We start from the raw sequence: 23,740 nt of genomic DNA, 5'->3' as shown, positions 1-23,740 counted from the left end.
ACACACACAGCACGCACCACGAATGCAGATGCGGACTCAGTGAGAGACAACAGTCAGACCTAGACACAATCCCAGACACTCAGATCCAGACATGTCTGGAGGTGCAAGCCCAGGGGATCAGTATTCACTTGGTGTGTGAGGTCAATTTCCCTCGTGGTCCCACCATTGAATCAAAAGACAACTGGGATAAGACTAGATTTTTCATAAACCAAATCAGTAGCTGCAGTACTCACGTAGTCAGGCAGCACAGAGCTGTCGTCTGCCCCCCGGGGACCTCTCAGAGACTGGGTAGCCTGTTCCAAGACCTTGTTGTGCTTCTTGGACAGCAGTGCAAATAGACTGGAGGGAGAGAGGAAAAGGGGAGAGGAGAGGCAACAGGGCTATTTAGAGTCTTTACAAAGATCAGAGGATTCTGGTATCACATCCTGGTATCACAAGACTGGCTGCACTATTAAGGGCATTATATTTGTCATACTCTTCAGTCCACATAATCCAGACCAGGGATCATCAACTAGATTCATTTTCTTTTTCAGCAGATGGTCAGGAGGCCAGGACATAATTACAAATAACTTCAAATTGAATGCAAGAAGCCCAAAACAAATATAATATTTGACCTAAACATAGCAATTTCAAACCTTGCTTACATTTGTATAAAATCACATATATCACTTGGAGCTGATTTTCTTTGTCAGCCAAAGAATTATGATAAATAAAATCACCTGAAGGGCCAGCAGTTGGAGAACCCTGATCTGGACCTACGTTTATTAAACAAAGACTTCCACTGAGTACTTAACATTAGGAACACCTGTTTAACACTGCGGTGCACCGCCGTTTGCACTCAGAACAGCCTCAATTTGTCAGGCCACGCACTCTACAAGGAGGCGAAAGTGTTCCACAGGGATGCTGGCCTAGAGTGCATTCCACATTTGATTATTTTACAGCCTTATTCAATTATTACTATAATTATTTCCCCCCCCTCATCAATCTACACACAATACCCCATAATGACAAAGCAAAAACAGTTTTTTTTAAAGAATTTTGGGGAAATGTATTAAAAGTTAAACAGAAATTTAGACCCTTTGCTATGAGAGTCGAAATTGAGCTCCGATGCATCTTGTTTTCATTACTCATCCTTGAGATGTTTCTACAACTGGATTGGAGTCCACCTGTTGTAAATTCAATTAATTGACCACCCGGCGAAACTGAGCAATCGAGGGAGAAGGGCCTTGGTCAGGGAGGTGACAAAAAACACGATGGTAACTCTGACAGAGCTGCCAAAGGTGCTCCAACAAAGTACTGAATAAAGGGTCTGAATACTTTTGTAAATGTGATCATTGAATTGTTTTTATATTGTTTTTTTTGTGCATTTTTTTTTCTTTGTCATTATGGGTATATATATATATATTTTAAATGTCATGGAAGGAGCAAGTGCTCCTAATGTTTTGTACACAGTGTATATTGGCCAATGTTATAAACAGATCTAACACACAGACACATTTCAGCCTGAGAAAGACAAAGACAGAGAGTATCACAGAAGAGATGTAACACAGACACTAGCGTTGTGTCTGATGCCTGATTGATGTCCGATTTACACATACAGGGTCTTTTTCACAAAACAACACATTGCAAATGTGCACAGAGGAAATACGGCAATTTCTCCAGAGCCCAAATGGCACCCTACTCCCTATATAGTGCACTACTTTTGACCAGAGCCCTATGGCACCCTATTCCCTATATAGTGCACTACTTTTGACCAGAGCCTAATGGCACCATATTCCCTATATAGTGCACTACTTTTCTTAGGGATAGGGTGCATATGGGACGCAGAAACAAGCTCCAGTTACGTACATTGATGGATTCTTCATGTGTACATAGATTCTGTTGATAACTCATTCTCCACATGGTTCTATACAAACACCACTATCTTAGTTTCTACCCATTAGCGGTGTCAACAAAATCATTCCAAACAATGGGTGTGTGTCATTCCTAATACATTATAACACAAACACAACAGCCCGGGGGAATAAAAAGCAGACAAATGAGCCTCACCATACAAGTGAAGCTAAATAGAATAGAGCATAATAGAATCCAATAAAGTGTTGTGTGAAATATGTAGAGGACCCTGATGGAGTAGCGTACGTAAAAGGACAGAGGACAGACTGCTGGCACTCAGAAGTGTGCAGATTGGCAAGGCAAGGTCGAAACAGACAAGTGAACATGTGATCTGTTTTCTTACTCTTAAGTGTTCCTGAAACCAACTGTCCAATAACAGTTTTTAGAGTGGCTGACAATGTGGGTTGCTGTCTGACACTACAAAGACTGACTGCTAAACCGTGCAGATAAGCCAAGCACTGACTGACTACACATGCAGCTAAGCCAAGCACTGACTGACTATACATGCAGCTAAGCCAAGCTCTGACTGACTATACATGCAGCTAAGCCAAGCTCACAGACTGACTATCCATGCAGCTAAGCCAAGCTGTCAGACTGTCTATACATGCAGCTAAGCCAAGCTCTGACTGACTATACCTGCAGCTAAGCCAAGCTGTCAGACTGTCTATACCTGCAGCTAAGCCAAGCTGTCAGACTGTCTATACATGCAGCTAAACCAAGCTCTGACTGACTATACAGTGCCTTGCGAAAGTATTCGGCCCCCTTGAACTTTGCGACCTTTTGCCACATTTCAGGCTTCAAACAAAGATATAAAACTGTATTTTTTTGTGAAGAATCAACAACAAGTGGGACACAATCATGAAGTGGAACGACATTTATTGGATATTTCAAACTTTTTTAACAAATCAAAAACTGAAAAATTGGGCGTGCAAAATTATTCAGCCCCCTTAAGTTAATACTTTGTAGCGCCACCTTTTGCTGCGATTACAGCTGTAAGTCGCTTGGGGTATGTCTCTATCAGTTTTGCACATCGAGAGACTGAACATTTTTCCCATTCCTCCTTGCAAAACAGCTCGAGCTCAGTGAGGTTGGATGGAGAGCATTTGTGAACAGCAGTTTTCAGTTCTTTCCACAGATTCTCGATTGGATTCAGGTCTGGACTTCGACTTGGCCATTCTAACACCTGGATATGTTTATTTTTGAACCATTCCATTGTAGATTTTGCTTTATGTTTTGGATCATTTTTTAAATTTTTTATTTAACCTTTATTTAACCAGGCAAGTCAGTTAAGAACAAATTCTTATTTTCAATGACGGCCTAGGAACAGTGGGTTAACTGCCTGTTCAGGGGCAGAACGACAGATTTGGCTCGGGGGTTTGAACTTGCAACCTTTCGGTTACTAGGCCAATGCTCTAACCACTAGGCTACCCTGCCGCCCCATTGTCTTGTTGGAAGACAAATCTCCGTCCCAGTCTCAGGTCTTTTGCAGACTCCATCAGGTTTTCTTCCAGAACGGTCCTGTATTTGGCTCCATCCATCTTCCCATCAATTTTAACCATCTTCACTGTCCCTGCTGAAGAAAAGCAGGCCCAAACCTGCCACCACCATGTTTGACAGTGGGGATGGTGTGTTCAGGGTGTTGCTTTTACACCAAACACAACGTTTTGCATTGTTGCCAAAAAGTTCAATTTTGGTTTCATCTGACCAGAGCACCTTCTTCCACATGTTTGGTGTGTCTCCCAGGTGGCTTGTGGCAAACTTTAAACGACACTTTTTATGGATATCTTTAAGAAATGGCTTTCTTCTTGCCACTCTTCCATAAAGGCCAGATTTGTGCAATATACGACTGATTGTTGTCCTATGGACAGAGTCTCCCACCTCAGCTGTAGATCTCTGCAGTTCATCCAGAGTGATCATGGGCCTCTTGGCTGCATCTCTGATCAGTCTTCTCCTTGTATGAGCTGAAAGTTTAGAAGGACGGCCAGTTCTTGGTAGATTTGCAGTGGTCTGATACTCCTTCCATTTCAATATTATCGCTTGCACAGTGCTCCTTGGGATGGTTAAAGCTTGGGAAATATTTTTGTATCCAAATCCGGCTTTAAACTTCTTCACAACAGTATCTCGGACCTGCCTGGTGTGTTCCTTGTTCTTCATGATGCTCTCTGCGCTTTTAACGGACCTCTGAGACTATCACAGTGCAGGTGCATTTATACGGAGACTTGATTACACACAGGTGGATTGTATTTATCATCATTAGTCATTTAGGTCAACATTGGATCATTCAGAGATCCTCACTGAACTTCTGGAGAGAGTTTGCTGCACTGAAAGTAAAGGGGCTGAATAATTTTGCACGCCCAATTTTTCAGTTTTTGATTTGTTAAAAAAGTTTAAAATATCCAATAAATGTCGTTCCACTTCATGATTGTGTCCCACTTGTTGATTCTTCACAAAAAAATACAGTTTTATATCTTTATGTTTGAAGCCTGAAATGTGGCAAAAGGTCGCAAAGTTCAAGGGGGCCGAATACTTTCGCAAGGCACTGTACATGCAGGTAAGCCAAGCTGTCAGACTGACTATACATGCAGCTAAGCCAAGCTCACAGACTGACTATACATGCATTCAGCTAAACCAAGCACTCAGACTGGCTATACATGCAGCTAAACCAAGCTCTCAGACTGGCTATACATGCAGCTAAACCAAGCTCTCAGACTGGCTATACCTGCAGCTAAACCAAGCTCTCAGACTGGCTATACCTGCAGCTAAACCAAGATCTCAGACTGGCTATACATGCAGCTAAACTAAGCTCTCAGAATGGCTATACATGCAGCTAAACCAAGATCTCAGACTGGCTATACATGCAGCTAAACTAAGCTCTCAGACTGGCTATACATGCAGCTAAACCAAGCTCTCAGACTGGCTATACATGCAGCTAAACCAAGCTCTCAGACTGGCTATACATGCAGCTAAACCAAGCTCTCAGACTGGCTATACATGCAGCTAAACCAAGCTCTCAGACTGGCTATACCTGCAGCTAAACCAAGATCTCAGACTGGCTATACATGCAGCTAAACTAAGCTCTCAGACTGGCTATACATGCAGCTAAACCAAGCTCTCAGACTGGCTATACATGCAGCTAAACCAAGCTCTCAGACTGGCTATACATGCAGCTAAACCAAGCTCTCAGACTGGCTATACATGCAGCTAAACCAAGATCTCAGACTGGCTATACATGCAGCTAAACTAAGCTCTCAGACTGGCTATACATGCAGCTAAACCAAGCTCTCAGACTGGCTATACATGCAGCTAAACCAAGCTCTCAGACTGGCTATACATGCAGCTAAACCAAGCTCTCAGACTGGCTATACATGCAGCTAAACCAAGCTCTCAGACTGGCTATACCTGCAGCTAAACCAAGATCTCAGACTGGCTATACATGCAGCTAAACCAAGCTCTCAGACTGGCTATACATGCAGCTAAACCAAGCTCTCAGACTGGCTATACATGCAGCTAAACCAAGCTCTCAGACTGGCTATACATGCAGCTAAGCCAAACTCTCAGTTGTACACATCCCTATGATCTATCTGGTTGATGGGATGGAATGTTATGTCCGGAGCTTCTAGGAACAGTGACATCATCCCGAGTCTCAAATGACACCCCATAGGGTGCGGGTCAAAAGCAGTGCCCTATTTAGAAGGGACGTAACGATTCACATCGGTCCCTGGTTCAAATGTTTAAAATAGGAGGGCATCGGTCTGCTGGATCTGTCAGAAATCAATTCAAACATTACGAATTGTAGAAATGACTTTCTTTCTACCTTCAGAAAATACCTGATGCATCCTCTTCTTCAGGGTGGAACTGCATGTAACTGTGGTGACAGTCATTGAACTAAAAGTCATGCCGAACATCCCAAGGCAATATCAGTAGCCTCGTAGCACGCTGACCAACAAGGTAGGCCTATTCCTGATTTTTCACATGTTCAATCCGAGTGTCAACATGTCCCAAAAGGCCTAAACCATTCGATTATGAGACAGGAGTGAAATCTAAAGTTTTTGCTATATATTCATTGGCTGTGTCATAGCTAATTTGTAAACATGAATATTGATACATTACTAGCGCTAACACTTTTAATTAGAGGACGACCAACAAATATTTTATAGTGCAGATGCCAATACTGATTTTTGGGGGTCAAGGAAGCGACGGCCGATATTCAATATCATTCAATTAGAAAATGTTGATGACATTTCCCAGAGACTGCCATGTATGCATTAATGCATACATTTTCAAATGCTTTTCACCAATCTAACGACATAACATATTAGTAATAATTGTATTTGAATGGTAAATCTCTTAACATGGGTAAATGAAGACAGCATAGGCCAACTTACAATACAGGTGAATGCATATTAAATAGGAGTGTGTGCATTGAGTTATTGAGCTTGTTTTGGCTGATCTGTGGAGTCTATGGTGCTACAGATGACAATCTGTTTGTCTTCCATTTGGGACTTATATTAGCCTACTGATCAACAACATTTGCATAGAGGCATCAGTCCAGGATGTCACGCCTGTATGGAAGGACATCACATAGACACTGATGTTAGTTTGAGAATATAAAAGAACATCTATCCATTCAAATGGGTACAACGTCATGATGTGTAGTATTGTTTAGTCATTTTCCGTGATCGGGAAAACATACCTTTTTTTGCTGTCAGGCCGCATTTCTAAAACAACTCAACTGCCAGGATGAAATTCAAATCAACTCAACTTGCTTTTCGTCTATCTGTCTAGAAATGAGCGGGTTGTAACTTGATCGACTGCTACAATAGGCTTTAACTCCGCTCCCTTTCAGATTTCCTCACAGCTCTCTCCATTGCTAATATCCCTTGCTGCGGTTTTACTGCTACTACGATAACTAGCTATGGCGATGACACTCTCTACCAAGGCATAAATGTGCATCATATCCAACAAGGAGTGCGAGGGTAGGAAAACATATGAAACGACGATGAACGTTCTTGTGTGAATGACTCAAATCTGCCCCTAGTTCGGGAAGTGAGAACGCTCACACACGCACCGATCTACAGCTTTCTTGGTCCATAGACAAGAAGGAAGAGTGTTCGGGTAGCTAAAACCGATTGCCAAACTTTATGTAGGTATTTTAAAACAATTCATTTGTTCTCTATTACAACGATTATCTAATCCGACGATCAACATCTAATTTATGAATATGCTTGCGGCTGGTCAGATCAGCACAGCAGTAAATAGATAACGTTAGCTTGCTACATTGGCTACTAGCTCCCACCTGATATCTTAGCACCATGTTTATCTAGCCAGCTCGTGAGCATAGTAGCTAATATAGCTAGCTTGCTAACACCACAGATGATAGGGTTATGTATTGTAATCTTTGCTAACAGGTCACATAGCTATCTGCTTAGCTAGTAGGTCAGGATGATACCAGTATCATGGCAAAGAAAAAAACACAAAGTGTATTTAAATTATTTAGGAAAACAGCCCTAATGTTGGAAACAAACATCCATAATGTTGTCATCCAGAGTCACATGTATTTATTTTCCAAGCTGTACCACACTATTTGACATACAGCAGGTTTTAAAGGACCATGTTTGCCATAGAACAAATATTGTGATACTGGTATCGTCCCGGCCCTACTAGCTATCAAATCAAATCAAATTTTATTTGTCACATACACATGGTTAGCAGATGTTAATGCGAGTGTAGCGAAATGCTTGTGCTTCTAGTTCCGACAATGCAGTAATAACCAACAAGTAATCTAACTAACAATTCCAAAACTACTGTCTTATACACACAAGTGTAAGGGGATAAAGAATATGTACATAAAGATATATGAATGAGTGATGGTACAGAGTGGCATAGGCAAGATACAGTAGATGGTATCGAGTACAGTATATACATATGAGATGAGTATGTAAACAAAGTGGCATAGTTAAAGTGGCTAGTGATACATGTATTACATAAAGATGCAGTAGATGATATAGAGTACAGTATATACGTATACATATGAGATGAATAATGTAGGGTATGTAAACATTATATTAGGTAGCATTGTTTAAAGTGGCTAGTGATATATTTTACATAATTTCCCATCAATTCCCATTATTAAAGTGGCTGGAGTTGAGTCAGTGTGTTGGCAGCAGCCACTCAATGTTAGTGGTGGCTGTTTAACAGTCTGATGGCCTAGCGATCATTACGGTGTCATTTACAAGAAAATCAGTCCAGCTACGGTCATTTAGGGTTGCAAAGGGTCAGAAACTTACTGGTAAATTCTAGGTCTTGTGGCATATTTTGGTTAAACTATCCCCAATTCAATGGAATTACAATCCTCTGCATGTAACGGTTGTCGTAGTTGGAAGAATAGTGGGAAAACAGGCTGCCTAAGTATGGTTTTCAATCAGAGACAACGATAACCAGCTGCCTCTGATTGGGAACCATACCAGGCCTAAACATAGAAACACAACACCTAGACATACAACATAGAATACCCACCCACATCACACCCTGACCAGACTAAAAATAGAAACATACAAAGCAATCTACGGTCAGGGCGTGACACTGCATGCACAGTGCATTCTTCCATCACATGCACAGTGCATTCTTCTATTACATGCACAGTGTATTCTTCCATCACATGCGCAGTGCATTCTTCCATCACATGCACAGTGCATTCTTCTATACATGCACAGTGCATTCTTCCATCACATGCACAGTGCATTCTTCCATCACATGCACAGTGCATTCTTCCATCACATGCACAGTGCATTCTTCCATCACATGCACAGTGCATTATTCTATCACATGCACAGTGCATTATTTCATAACATATACAGCTGATTCTCAAGATCTTGCACACTAATGAGATGCTATTGAGCCCACACTACTACACTGTCTGAGCCAAGGACTACATGCTTTCTGGTACGTTTTTACAATGCTGGGTGGGGTGAATATATTTTATACGACATATATGATTTTTTGTTAACTAGTAAACAGTCGCCTACAGCAAAGTGTGTTTAAATCATTTCTAGCTTGTTAACAATTTCTGCTAGTTAGTTTTTGCTACCATGTGGGTTTTAGCTTGCTTGAGCCTGCTAACTGAGGAGTTAATTCACCTGTTTCATACATGTTTAATTTTAAAACATTTATTTTACAAAGGAGCTGTTTAATCTAACTGCTTAACTATTTATCTGTACATGGAATTGTATTTGTTGTTTTTTTACAAAAAATATATAAATATTTACAGGAAAATGCCACGGCACTATCTGATGTGTGGAGACATTTCACTGCAGCTAATGTCGAAGGAAAAGCTGTGCCAAATCTTATGTGAAGAATGCAACAAAGATGCAGAAACATCTGGCCAAGTGCATAAAGTTCCCTCAGCGCTCACAACAAGCAACCTCTGACAAAAGCCTCATTACTTCGATTCGAGGTGAAAATGATGAATCCGACAACTTATCGATAGCAACAGCTCATTGTCCTCCTGGAATCAGAAGTTTGTTTGACTCAATGGAGCAACGTAGTCAGAGAAATGCTGATAATGTCTTGCTCGAACTGTGTATGCAACTGGTTCACCTCTGATGCTCACAGGCAATGTGCATTGGAAGAGATTTCTGAATGTTCTTCTCCCAGCATACACCCCTCCAACCAGACATGCTTTATCTCCTCATTTGCTGCATGCAGAGTTCAACAAAGTTCAAGTGAAGGTCTCCATATGATAAATATATCCAACTCCAAAAACATTTACATTTGAATGGTATTAATGTTAATTCCCATATATTCCTGTTAATTTCCATATATTCCTGTTAATTCCCATGGAAAGTTTCCACCTCTGCATATTCCCCAAAATGTGCAACCTTAGAGTCATTTATAAGAAAATCAGTCCTGCTACTGTATGCCATTTCTAAGCAGAAAACCAGTCTAGCAACAATCATTACTGTAATGTTATTTACATGCAGCCAGTTTCAACTGGTACACTATCGGTGCCCAGCCACCATTTAATCAAACAACAATGTTTGATGGCTACATTCCTGTAACCGCTGTCTTTGAACTGTACCTCAACAGACAGTACTCAGCCTGGACCACAGAACAGAAATCCTCATGCTGTCCACCGTATGCCCCATACCCATGACAAATACAGTGTCCCAAATGGCACCTTAATTCCAATACAGTGCACTAGTTCCCCCTATGGGCCCTGGTCAAATATAGTGCACTAGTTCCCTCTATGGGCCCTGGACAAAAGTAGAGCACCCCCCTATGGGCCCTGGTCAAAAGTAGAGCACTCCCCCCTATGGGCCCTGGTCAAAAGTAGAGCACTACTTCCCCCCTATGGGCCCTGGTCAAAGTAGAGCACTCCCCCCCCCTCCCCCTATGGGCCCTGGTCAGCTATGGGCCCTGGGTCACTAATGAGCCCTGGTCAAAAGAGCACTACTTGGGCCCTGGTCCCTATGGGCCCTGGTCAAAAGCAGAGCACTACCCCCTGGGCCCTGGTCAAAAGTAGAGCACTACTTCCATCCCTATGGGCCCTGGTCAAAAGTAGAGCACTACTTCCATCCCTATGGGCCCTGGTCAAAAGTAGAGCACTACTTCCCCCTCTATGGGCCCTGGTCAAAAGTAGAGCACCCCCCCATGGGCCCTGGTCAAAAGTAGAGCACTACCCCCCCCTATGGGCCCTGGTCAAAAGTAGAGCACTACTGCCCCCTATGGGCCCTGGTCAAAAGTAGAGCACTACTCCCCCCCTCCCCCAGGAACAGCAGATGGTTTCTGTAGCTCTAATAACACACAGAGAGGAGTAAGCCGCCATGTGGGAACACAGCTTAACAAAACAGGCAGGAGCACGGTTCACAAGGAACACACACACAGCTATACACCCCTCAACATTCAAAGAGTTCTACACTGCGCACTCACGCGCACACACAATATTACTTTAAAATGGTGTAAGGAATTTTGTTGCTGGAATTTGAGCGAGGTTAGAAGATGGTGAAATGGGTGACAGTTGGTTTAATATATGAAGAAAATAGTCAAATAGGTTCATAAAATGTACTGTGGTGTGCAGCAACTAACAAGACAAAAGCTGCAGCTGATTATCGTGTTACATGAACGTTCCCTCTCCTCAACACTAACTCATTAAGCCTGCCTGGTGAGAACAGTCTGGAACAGAGGTGGAGTAGATGGGAATTCCTTCCCGTTATCAAGCAGCAGCTGACCTGACTAATCCTCTTAGGACCCACCATGGTTCAAATCAAATCCAACAAAATGGAGTATTTAACGTTACTCGACGGGGACCATGCACATTGATGACCAACATTTCTGTCAATGTGCCAGATCCAGCCTACCTGCTAATTCAACTGTATTCCTTTACCATATGGATACACTGTTTCTGCTTGGGTTGGATGTCTGGGAGTTTTCATTCAGCCTTCAACAACATGGTGGCACGCGTGTTTCAAACCGTAGACATACCCTGGGTGGGTACTATGACTGAGGTCTGAGCACGCTCTGATGCTCTGTGCTCTTTGAAACCCAATACAATGAGGGGGGGGGGGTGCATCCTTTGTTATGTGCTCTCTGTGTGTCTCTTTATAAAAGTGATGGGACGGAGGGGCACATTTTGTTACTAATTGACCGACAGGACAGAGCCGGGCCGGGCGCTAGCTGCCAGAGGCTATTGTTTTGGCATCATTGGCTTGGCAGCCTTTTCCATTGGTCATGTTTAGTCTAGACACAGTGCCTGGAAGCTGTGTCAGGTTGACCTACTGTGAAATGGACGTGCAAGCGCACGCACACACACGTACGGGCAAACACACACACACACGGGCAAACACACACACGTACGGACACACACACACGTACGGACACACACACACACGGACACACACACACACACACACACACACACGTAAGGGCAAACACACACACACAGACGTACGGGCAAACACACACACACACACGTACGGGCAAACACACACACACGTATGGGCAAACACACACACACGTACGGACACACACACGTACGGACACACACACACACACACACACACACACACACACACACACACACACACACACACACACACACACACACACACGTAAGGGCAAACACACACACACAGACGTACGGGCAAACACACACACACAGACGTACGGGCAAACACACACACACACGTACGGGCAAACACACACACACACACACACGTACGGACAAACACACACACACACATGTACGGGCAAACACACACACACACGCGTACGGACAAACACACACACACACGCGTACGGACAAACACACACACACACACGCGTACGGACAAACACACACACACACACGCGTACGGACAAACACACACACGCGTACGGACAAACACACACACATGCGTACGGACAAACACACAGACGTACGGGCAAACACACACACACAGTCACACACAAGTACAGGTGCACGTACGCACACCCCCACCCACACATTCATCAGCAGACTCCGACACAAAATAAGCCATACAACAAGACCAAATGAGACAGAATCTCCCAAACTGTTGCACAAAGAAACCAGCCAGATAAATGCAGGACTCAGCAGAGACGTACACCTGTGCCACATGTCAGCACCATTCATCCAGTGCAGGTCACCAAGGCCGTTTATATCATTGGCTTTATGCGGTATGATTGAGCTACTGAAAGGTGTATTGAGATATGATTACCAGTGCTGGCAAAGAGGCCTGGGTCCTGGTCTGTCTGTAGGGTAACTTGGACTCTATGGGGTCTTTTGTAGACATGCTATTACTGAGACTGAGTGAGAGGCACACCTGGTGATCCCCACTAGCACAAAGACCCTCTGCCATATTGACTGACTGCAACCCCTCGGCCTAGTCTATAGCTCTGACAGACATGGCTTTAATATTTCGGATAGATTGTTGCTTCCAACAATGTAATTGTCTGCATACAACGCCCCATATATTTTGGGTGTAAATATACACTTAGGTTGGAGTCATGAAAACGAGTTTTTCAACCACTCCACAAAATTCTTGTTAACAAACTATAGTTTTGGCAAGTCGGTTAAGACATCTTGTGCGTGACGAGTCATTTTTCCAACAATTGTTTACAGACCAAATCCTTCTGTTCACCTGATTTAGAATTCCTCACAATCAAATGTCGACCGCATTATCTACCAAGAGAATTCTCTTCGATTATAATCACAGCCGTATATATTCCCCCCCAAGCAGACACATCGATGGCTCTGAACGAACTTTATTTGACTCTTTGCAAACTGGAATCCATTTATCCGGAGGCTGCATTCATTGTAGCTGGGGATTTTAACAAGGCTAATCTGAAAACAAAAGACTCCCTAAATTTTATCAGCATATCGATTGCGCAACCAGGGGTGGTAAAACCTTGGATCATTGTTACTCTAACTTCCACGACGCATATAAGGCCCTGCCCCGCCCTCCTTTTGGAAAAGCTGACCACGACTCCATTTTGTTGATCCCTGCCTACAGACAGAAACTAAAACAAGAAGCTCCCACGCTGAGGTCTGTCCAATGCTGGTCCGACCAAGCTGACTCCACACTCCAAGACTGCTTCCATCACGTGGACTGGGATATGTTTCGTATTGCGTCAGATAAAAACATTGACGAATACGCTGATTCGGTGTGCGAGTTCATTAGAACGTGCGTTGAAGATGTCGTTCCCATAGCAACGATTAACATTCCCTAACCAGAAACCAGAAACCGTGGATTGATGGCAGCATTCGCGTGAAATTGAAAGCGCGAACCACTGCTTTTAATAAGGGCAAACAGTGCAGCTATTCCCTCCGCAAGGCTATCAAACAAGCTAAGCGTCAGTATGGAGACAAAGTAGAATCTCAATTCAACGGCTCAGACACAAGAAGTATGTGGCAGGGTCTACAGTCAATCACGGACTACAAGAAGAAAACCAGCCCAGTCACGGACCAGGATGTCTTGCTCCCAGGCAGACTAAATAACTTTTTTGCCTGCTTTGAGGACAATACAGTGCCACTGACACGGCCTGCAACGAAAACATGCGGACTCTCCTTCACTGCAGCCGAGGTGAGTAAGACATTTAAACGTGTTAACCCTCGCAAGGCTGCAGGCCCAGACGGCATCCCCAGCCGCGCCCTCAGAGCATGCGCAGACCAGCTGGCCGGTGTGTTTACGGACATATTCAATCAATCCCTATACCAGTCTGCTGTTCCCACATGCTTCAAGAGGGCCACCATTGTTCCTGTTCCCAAAAAGCTAAGGTAACTGAGCTAAACGACTACCGCCCGTAGCACTCACTTCCGTCATCATGAAGTGCTTTGAGAGACTAGTCAAGGACCACTCCAATTTGCTTACCGCCCAAATAGGTCCACAGACTATGCAATCTCAACCACACTGCACACTGCCCTAACCCATCTGGACAAGAGGAATACCTATGTGAGAATGCTGTTCATCGACTACAGCTCGGCATTCAACACCATAGTACCCTCCAAGCTCGTCATCAAGCTCGAGACCCTGGGTCTCGACCCCGCCCTGTGCAACTGGGTACTGGACTTCCTGACGGGCCGCCCCCAGGTGGTGAGGGTAGGCAACAACATCTCCACCCCGCTGATCCTCAACACTGGGTCCCCACAAGGGTGCGTTCTGAGCCCTCTCCTGTACTCCCTGTTCACCCACGACTGCGTAGCCACGCACGCCTCCAACTCAATCATCAAGTTTGCGGACGACACAACAGTGGTAGGCTTGATTACCAACAACGACGAGACGGCCTACAGGGAGGAGGTGAGGGCCCTCGGAGTGTGGTGTCAGGAAAATAACCTCACACTCAATGTCAACAAAACTAAGGAGATGATTGTGGACTTCAGGAAACAGCAGAGGGAACACTCCCCTATCCACATCGATGGAACAGTAGTGGAGAGGGTAGTAAGTTTTAAGTTCCTCGGCATACACATCACAGACAAACTGAATTGGTCCACTCACACAGACAGCATCGTGAAGAAGGCGCAGCAGCGCCTCTTCAACCTCAGGAGGCTGAAGAAATTCGGCTCGTCACCAAAAGCACTCACAAACTTCTACAGATGCACAATCGAGAGCATCCTGGCGGGCTGTATCACCGCCTGGTACGGCAACTGCTCCGCCCACAACCGTAAGGCTCTCCAGAGGGTAGTGAGGTCTGCACAACGCATCACCGGGGGCAAACTACCTGCCCTCCAGGACACCTACAACACCCAATGTTACAGGAAGGCCATAAAGATCATCAAGGACAACAACCACCCGAGCCACTGCCTGTTCACCCCGCTATCATCCAGAAGGCGAGGTCAGTACAGGTGCATCAAAGCTGGGACCGAGAGACTGAAAAACAGCTTCTATCTCAAGGCCATCAGACTGTTAAACAGCCACCACTAACATTGAGTGGCTGCTGCCAACACACTGACACTGACTCATGGGAATTGGTGGGAAATGATGTAAAATATATCACTAGCCACTTTAAACAATGCTACCTAATATAATGTTACATACCCTACATTATTCATCTCATATGCATACGTATATACTGTACTCTATATCATCTACTGCATCTTTATGTAATACATGTATCACTAGCCACTTTTACTATGCCACTTTGTTTACATACTCATCTCATATGTATATACTGTACTCGATAACATCTACTGTATCTTTCCTATGCTGCTCTGTACCATCACTCATTCATATATCTTTATGTACATATTCTTTATCCCCTTACACTGTGTATAATACAGTAGTTTTGGAATTGTTAGTTATTTAGTTAGTTAATTGTTGGTTATTACTGCATTGTCGGAACTAGAAGCACAAGCATTTCGCTACACTTAACATCTGCTAACCATGTGTATGTGATTTGATTTTGATTTGATTATTTAACCTATAATTCACTATATCACAATTCCAGTTGGTCAGAAGATTACATACACTAAGTTGACTGTGCCTTTAAACAGCTTGGAAAGTTCCAGAAAATGTCATGGCTTTAGAAGCTTCTGATAGGTTAATTGACATAATTTGAGTCAATTGGAGGTGTACCTGTGGATGTATTTCAAGGCCTACCTTCAAACTCAGTGCCTCTTTGCTTGGAATTATGGTAAAATCTAAAGAAATGAGCCTGGACCTCAGGATTTTTTTTTGTAGACCTCCACAAGTCTGGAACATCCATGGGAGAAATGTCCAAACGCCTGAAGGTACCACGCTCATCTGTACAAACAATAGTACGCAAGTATAAACACCATGGGGACCATGCAGCCGTTATACCGCTCAGGAAGGAGACACATTCTGTCTCCTAGAGATGAACATACTTTGGTGCGAAAAGTGCAAATGAATCCCAGAACAACAGCAAAGGACCCAGTGAAGATGCTGGACAAAAAACAGGTACAAAATTATCTATATCCACAGTAAAATGAGTCCTATGTAACACTAACTGAAAGGAAGAAGCCACTGCTCCAAAACCACCATAAAAAAGCCAGACTACGGTTTGCAACTGCACATGGGGACAAAGATCGTACTTTTTGGTGAAGTGTCCTCTGGTCTGATGAAACAAAAATAGAACTGTTTGGTCATAATGTCCATCGTTATGTTTGGAGGAAAAAGGGGGTGGCTTGCAAGCCGAAGAACACCATCCCAACCATGAAGCACAGGGGTGGCAGCAGCATGTTGTGGGGGTGCTTTGCTGCAGGAGGGACTGGTGCACTTCACAACATAGATGGCATCATGAGGGAGTAAAATTGCGTGAATATATTGAAGCAACATCTCAAGGCAGGAAGTTAAAGCTTGGTCGCAAATGGGTCTTCCAAATGGACAATGACCCCAAGCATACTTCCAAAGTTGTCGCAAAATGGCTTAAGGACAACAAAGTCAAGGTATTGGAGTGGCCATCACAAAGCCCTGACCTCAATCCTATAGAAAATGTGTGGGCAGAACTGAAAAAGCATGTGTGAGCAAGGAGGCCTACAAGCCTGACTCAGTTACATATGCTTTGTAGAAAGTATTGCATTAGGGAAAGGGTGTCATTGGTGAAAGGGTGTCATTTTGGATGCAACCCAGGACTCCAGTCCCCTATTTTTATTTTACTTTTTATTTCACCTTTATTTAACCAGGTAGGCTAGTTGAGAACAAGTTCTCATTTGCAACTGTGACCTGGCCAAGATAAAGCATAGCAGTGTGAACAGACAACACAGAGTTACACATGGAGTAAACAATAGGGGAGTCCATATACAATGTGTGCAAAAGGCATGAGGAGGTAGGCAAATAATTACAATTTTGCAGATTAACACTGGAGTGATAAATGATCAGATGGTCATGTACAGGTAGAGATATTGGTGTGCAAAAGAGCAGAAAAGTAAATAAATAAAAACTGTGGGGATGAGGTAGGTGAAAATGGGTGGGCTATTTACCAATAGACTATGTACAGCTGCAGCGATCGGTTAGCTGCTCAGATAGCTGATGTTTGGTGAGGGAGATGAAAGTCTCCCAACTTCAGCGATTTTTGCAATTCGTTCCAGTCACAGGCAGCAGAGTACTGGAACGAAAGGCGGCCGAATGAGGTGTTGGCTTTAGGGATGATCAGTGAGATACACCTGCTGGAGCGCGTGCTACGGATGGGTGTTGCCATCGTGACCAGTGAACTGAGATAAGGCGGAGCTTTACCTAGCATGGCCTTGTAGATGACCCGGAGCTAGTGGGTCTGGCGACGAATATGTAGCGAGGGCCAGCCGACTAGAGTATACAAGTCGCAGGGTTGGGTGGTATAAGGTGCTTTAGTAACAAAACGGATGGCACTGTGATAAACTGCATCCAGTTTGCTGAGTAGAGTGTTGGAAGCAATTTTGTAGATGACATCGCCGAAGTCGAGGATCGGTAGGATAGTCAGTTTTACTAGGGTAAGCTTGGCGGCGTTAGTGAAGGAGGCTTTGTTGTGGAATAGAAAGCCGACTCTTGATTTGATTTTCGATTGGAGATGTTTGATATGAGTCTGGAAGGAGAGTTTGCAGTCTAGCCAGACACCTAGGTACTTATAGATGTCCACATATTCAAGGTCGGAACCATCCAGGGTGGTGATGCTAGTCGGGCATGCGGGTGCAGGCAGCGATCGGTTGAAAAGCATGCATTTGGTTTTACTAGCGTTTAAGAGCAGTCGGAGGCCACGGAAGGAGTGTTGTATGGCATTGAAGCTCGTTTGGAGGTTAGATAGCACAGTGTCCAATGACGGGCCGAAAGTATATAGAATGGTGTCGTCTGCGTAGAGGTGGATCAGGGAATCGCCCGCAGCAAGAGCAACATCATTGATATATACAGAGAAAAGAGTCTGCCCGAGAATTGAACCCTGTGGCACCCCCATAGAGACTGCCAGAGGACCGGACAGCATGCCCTCCTTATCCCAGAGTTAGAGCTCTGCCACCCCCAGCATTAGAGCCTGCATAGGGGACTGGACACCCGGGTCGGGTGGCAGAGCTCTAACGCTGGGATAAGGCCTGCATAGGGGACTGGAGTCCTGGGTCAGGTGGCAGAGCTCTAATGCTGGGATAAGGCCTGCATAGGGTACTGGACTCCCGGGTCGGGTGGCAGAGCTCTAATGCTGGGATAAGGCCTGCACAGGGGACTGGACTCCCGGGTCGGGTGGCAGAGCTCTAATGCTGGGATAAGGCCTGCATAGGGGTCTGGACAGGGGAAAGGCAGCAAAATGGTAGTAATAGAGTCCGGTTCAACCTTGAAGCATAGGACTAGAGTCTGGTTTAACCTGGAAGCCTAGGACTAGAGTCTGGTTTAACCTGGAAGCCTAGGACTAGAGTCTGGTTTAACCTGGAAGCCTAGGACTAGAGTCTGGTTTAACCTGGAAGCATAGGACTAGAGTCTGGTTTAACCTGGAAGCATAGGACTAGAGTCTGGTTTAACCTGGAAGCATAGGACTAGAGTCTGGTTCAACCTGGAAGCATAGGACTAGAGTCTGGTTTAACCTGTAAGCATAGGACTAGAGTCTGGTTTAACCTGGAAGCATAGGACTAGTCTGGTTTAACCTTTCTTGTTCGGAGAAATGAAGGCTATTCCATGCGGGAAATTGCCAAGAAACTGAAGATTTCGTACAACACTGTGTACTACTCCCTTCACAGAACAGCGCAAACTGGCACGAACCAGAATAGAAAGCGGATTGGGAGGCCCCGGTGCACAACTGAGTAAGAGGACAAGTACATTAGAGTGTCTAGTTTGCGAAACAGATGCCTCACAAGTCCTCAACTGGCAGCTTCAGTAAAGAGTACCTGCAAAACACCAGTCTCAAAGTCAAGTAAGATGGGCAAAAGAACACAGACACTGGACAGAGGAAGATTGGAAAAAAGTGTTATGGACAGACAAATCTAAGTTTGAGGTGTTCGGATCACATAGAAGAACATTTGTGCAACTTCATAATATAATAATAATATATGCCATTTAGCAGACGCTTTTATCCAAAGCGACTTACAGTCATGTGTGCATACATTCTACGTATGGGTGGTCCCGGGAATCGAACCCACTACCCTGGCATTCATGTCATACCCTGTGGACGGTGCTTAATTGGAGCCAATTTCCTCCTACAACAGGACAATGACACAAAGCACAGCACCAAACTATGCAAGAACTATTTAGGGAAGAAGCAGTCAGCTGGTATTCTGTCTATAATGGAGTGGACAGCAGTCACCGGATCTCAACCCTATTGAGCTGTTGTGGGAGCAGCTTGACCCGTATGGTACGTAACAAGTGCCCATCAAGCCAATCCAATTTGTGGGAGGTGCTTCAGGAAGAATGGGGTCAAAGGTCTGCAGGGCTGTAATTGCTGCAAACGGAGGATTCTTTGACGAAAACTACGTTTGAAGGACAATTATTATTTCAATTAAGAATCATTATTTATAACGTTGTCAACGTCTTGACTATATTTCCTATTCATTTTGCAACTCATTTCATGTATGTTTTCATGGAAAACAAGGACATTTCTAAGTGACACCAAACCTTTGAACGGTTGTTACATATTGTACAGAACAGTATCTTTGAAAAGAACAGTATCTCCTCATGTGGAGACTGTCACACCTGAAAGACAAGGGCAACAGAGGAGAGGATGGAAAAAATATATATATATATATATTGTCTGTTTTTTGTTTGATAAGTGTTTTTCTGGAGAAGAGCTGAGAATGTTGTTAACAAAAAGGGTGGCATAGTAAAAGAGGTGAAAAGGCAGCAGATTTGGGTTTTTCACTTGTAATATTACAGCCGGAGAGACCGAGGTAGTCAAATGAATATTATAATCAATTGTTGTATACAGTTGAAGTCAAAAGTTTACATACTTCTTAGCCAAATACATTTAAACGCAGTTTTTCATAATTCCTGACATTTAATCCCAGTAAAAATTCCCTGTCTGAGGTCAGTTAAGATCACCACATTACTTTAAGAATGTGAAATGTCAGAATAATAGTATCGAGAATCATTTATTTAATCATCACATTCCCAGTGGGTCAGAAGTTTACTGTGACACAGTGAATTATAAATGAAATAATCTAATTACTTGTGTCATGCACAACATAGATGCCCTAACAGACTTGCCAAAACTATAGTTTGTTAACAAGAAATTGGTGTAGTGGTTGAAAAACGAGTTTTAATGACTCCAACTGAAGTGTATTTAAACTTCCGACTTCAACTGTATGTGATTGACCCAACTAATCTAGGCTCAGCAGACAGGAAATCCACTCCTTCTCTCATGCTCTGTAGTGCTAACATTGACATGCAGTAAAATCATTGGTATAGATAGGTGCTTCTCCTTTATGACATTGACAGTTCATTTATAATCAATGCTTTGTCCATGGATTGGAGTTATACCTCCTCATGCCTTTTGCACACATTGTATATAGACTGCCCATTTTTTTCTACTGTGTTATTGACTTGCTAATTGTTTACTCCATGTGTAACTCTGTGTTGTCTGTTCACACTGCTATGCTTTATCTTGGCCAGGTCGCAGTTGCAAATGAGAACTTGTTCTCAACTAGCCTACCTGGTTAAATAAAGGTGAAATAAAATAAAAATAAATAAAAATATAGACAGACTTAACATGCTCTTAGAATTCCCACAATAAGGTTATAATATTTGTTTGGGAAAACTACAGTGTAGCGTGATGATGAAAGGAGGCTTGGTGGTTGTTTGCAAAGCGCCTGAGATGCATATATGAAGACAGTGTTATAAAATGATAATAACATGCCTGCCTCCTTTCCTCACAAGCGCCACACGTTCCTCTTACCAACTGACGCACAGTCAAATCTAATCTGTGAGCTATTCACACATTCATGTCACTGCCCATCTGGGAAGGAATAGAGGGATGAAGACAGATGTGTTCACTAACGTAGTGGAAAGCTCTTTCATCCTCTGCTGCCTCTGAATATATGGACCGAAAAAGTGATTTTTCTTTTAAGTGTCAATTAATAACGAAAAATCCTTGACAGAAAATGTGCAAATCTGACATTTGGAAATTCCAGGAGGAAATTCCCCTGAGAGCAAAATCATGAATGTACTACATTACCTTCCCCACCCACCACCATATCCCTATGCAGCCAAAATCATAAATGTACTACATTACCTTCCCCACCCACCACCATATCCCTAAGCAGCCAAAATCATGAATGTACTAGCATTACCTTCCCCACCCATACCATATCCCTGCAGCCAAAATCATAAAGGACTACATTACCTTGACCCACCACCATATGCCTAAGCAGCCAAAATCATGAATGTACTACATTCCTTCCCCACCCACCACCATATCCCTAAGCAGCCAAAATCTTTTGAATGTACACATTACCTTCCCCACCCACCACCATATCCCTAAGCAGCCAAAATCATAAATGTACTACATTACCTTCCCCACCCACCACCATATCCCTAAGCAGCCAAAATCATGAATGTACTACATTACCTTCCCCACCCACCACCATATCCCTATGCAGCCAAAATCATAAATGTACTACATTACCTTCCCCACCCACCACCATATCCCTAAGCAGCCAAAATCATAAATGTACTACATTACCTTCCCCACCCACCACCATATCCCTAAGCAGCCAAAATCATGAATGTACTACATTACCTTCCCCACCCACCACCATATCCCTATGCAGCCAAAATCATAAATGTACTACATTACCTTCCCCACCCACCACCATATCCCTAAGCAGCCAAAATCATGAATGTACTACATTACCTTCCCCACCCACCACCATATCCCTATGCAGCCAAAATCATAAATGTACTACATTACCTTCCCCACCCACCACCATATCCCTAAGCAGCCAAAATCATGAATGTACTACATTACCTTCCCCACCCACCACCATATCCCTAAGCAGCCAAAATCATGAATGTACTACATTGCCTTCCTCCCCAACAGCATATCCCTAAACAGCCAAAATCATAAATGTACTACATTACCTTCCCCACCACTACATCCCTAAACAGTGAAGACACGGACAATAGTGTCAGCAGGCTACTCTCTTAGTCATCATAAAACCTGGTGGATTGTGTGTGTGTGTCCACCTACACAAAGAGTATTTCTGTTTCCACTTCCCAGTGGTCACGCAACAGCGTTAAATAATCCTGAAAGAATTGATGAGAGGAAGAGGAGTGCTCGTGTGGTCGTTCTGGTTAGCTGTCCCGTGACAGTGAGCGAGCATGGCCAGGAAGTGTGTGGTCCTAGCCAGGGTCCATCTGGTAAAATGGGCTGTGTGCTGGGTCAGTGACTCACTGGTCTGGCCCTTCACAGTCTCATTCTTTCATACAGTTAAGTCTCCTAACCACAGAGAGCCGAGGAGAATCCTGTGCATGCGTGAATCCTCCTTCCTTTCAACAGCTTGGAACCATTAGTGTTATCATCACTGACTGACTAACTGAGTGCTTCACAGCTGGAGAGTACCCGCGAGACGTGATAATGTCTTTATTCAGAGCCAACCACAGACTGACAGCCAGTCTAGTGGTTTAACATGGAGGTATCATGAAGAATAGAGCGACAGCATTTCAAAGGCTGGACGACATTCTGGTGCTACAGTGCAGAGATCTCAATGCTTAGGCTACTGCATATATAAATGGAAAGATGAATATTTCACAAACTATGACTAATGCGTGTCTAATGACCAACTCGATTACATAATCAGGGTGGAGTAAGTGTTTGAGTGAGTGTGTTTGTGTGCTTAGAGCTACTGAGGCAATCTGGAATAATGTTGTTGTGTATCAAGTCATCAGGGCATTTAATTAACCTCTTAAATTGTAGGGTCCCCTTGATATAAATGTTTAATTCAATGTCGTCTAAAATGAAAACGGTAGCCCCCCACCCATGAATACAGGGTGTCTCCTGAAAGCTGGGGATCTTGGCTTCTTGAACAATGTTGACATGTGATTAAAGCATAGACGCCACAGATAATATGTTGTTTGATTGGCCTGTGACTTACCATTATCGATTCACGGCCAAGAGTCAAGGAGTCCAATTTTAAACTTTGTTTTCACTCAACAACAAACATCTTACAAGGTAAGCTAACATGTGGTCTGTGTTTGAGCTGGAGCTACATGGTGTCAAATGAATTGTTAGGTTCTTACGATCAAAAGTAGCCTCGTATCAATGTTCTCCGATAATGTATGGCTGAACTAGAACATCAAATGTCCACCCAGTGACGACATCTTTGAGCACCAATAGTGTGTTGTTTTAATCCTTCAACTGAGGAGTGGTTCAAATGAAAGATGGACAGTTGTGTAGCCAATAAGATCAGCTTTCCAGTCATATCAGATGACCTGGGTGGGACTTGTGTAGGACG

The 23,740-nt window shown here is 43.7% G+C and overlaps 1 protein-coding gene across 4 annotated transcripts in view; it reads right to left on the bottom strand.

Moving 5' to 3' along the window:
* dym (dymeclin) overlaps nucleotides 1–23,740 on the bottom strand; it is a 221,875-nt gene that overhangs the window by 87,382 nt on the left and 110,753 nt on the right. For all 4 annotated transcript variants that reach the window (XM_052458491.1, XM_052458492.1, XM_052458493.1 and 1 more), the window contains exon 14: nucleotides 234–339. In XM_052458491.1, the coding sequence (XP_052314451.1) occupies nucleotides 234–339 (106 nt within the window). The remainder of the gene's footprint in view (nucleotides 1–233; nucleotides 340–23,740) is intronic.

This window comes from Oncorhynchus keta, chromosome 12 (genome assembly GCF_023373465.1).
Source record: "Oncorhynchus keta strain PuntledgeMale-10-30-2019 chromosome 12, Oket_V2, whole genome shotgun sequence".
NCBI classification, from domain to species: Eukaryota; Metazoa; Chordata; class Actinopteri; order Salmoniformes; family Salmonidae; genus Oncorhynchus; species Oncorhynchus keta.
The sequence above is the reverse complement of the archived record's forward strand: the minus strand, read 5'-3'. Positions and strand labels throughout refer to the sequence as shown.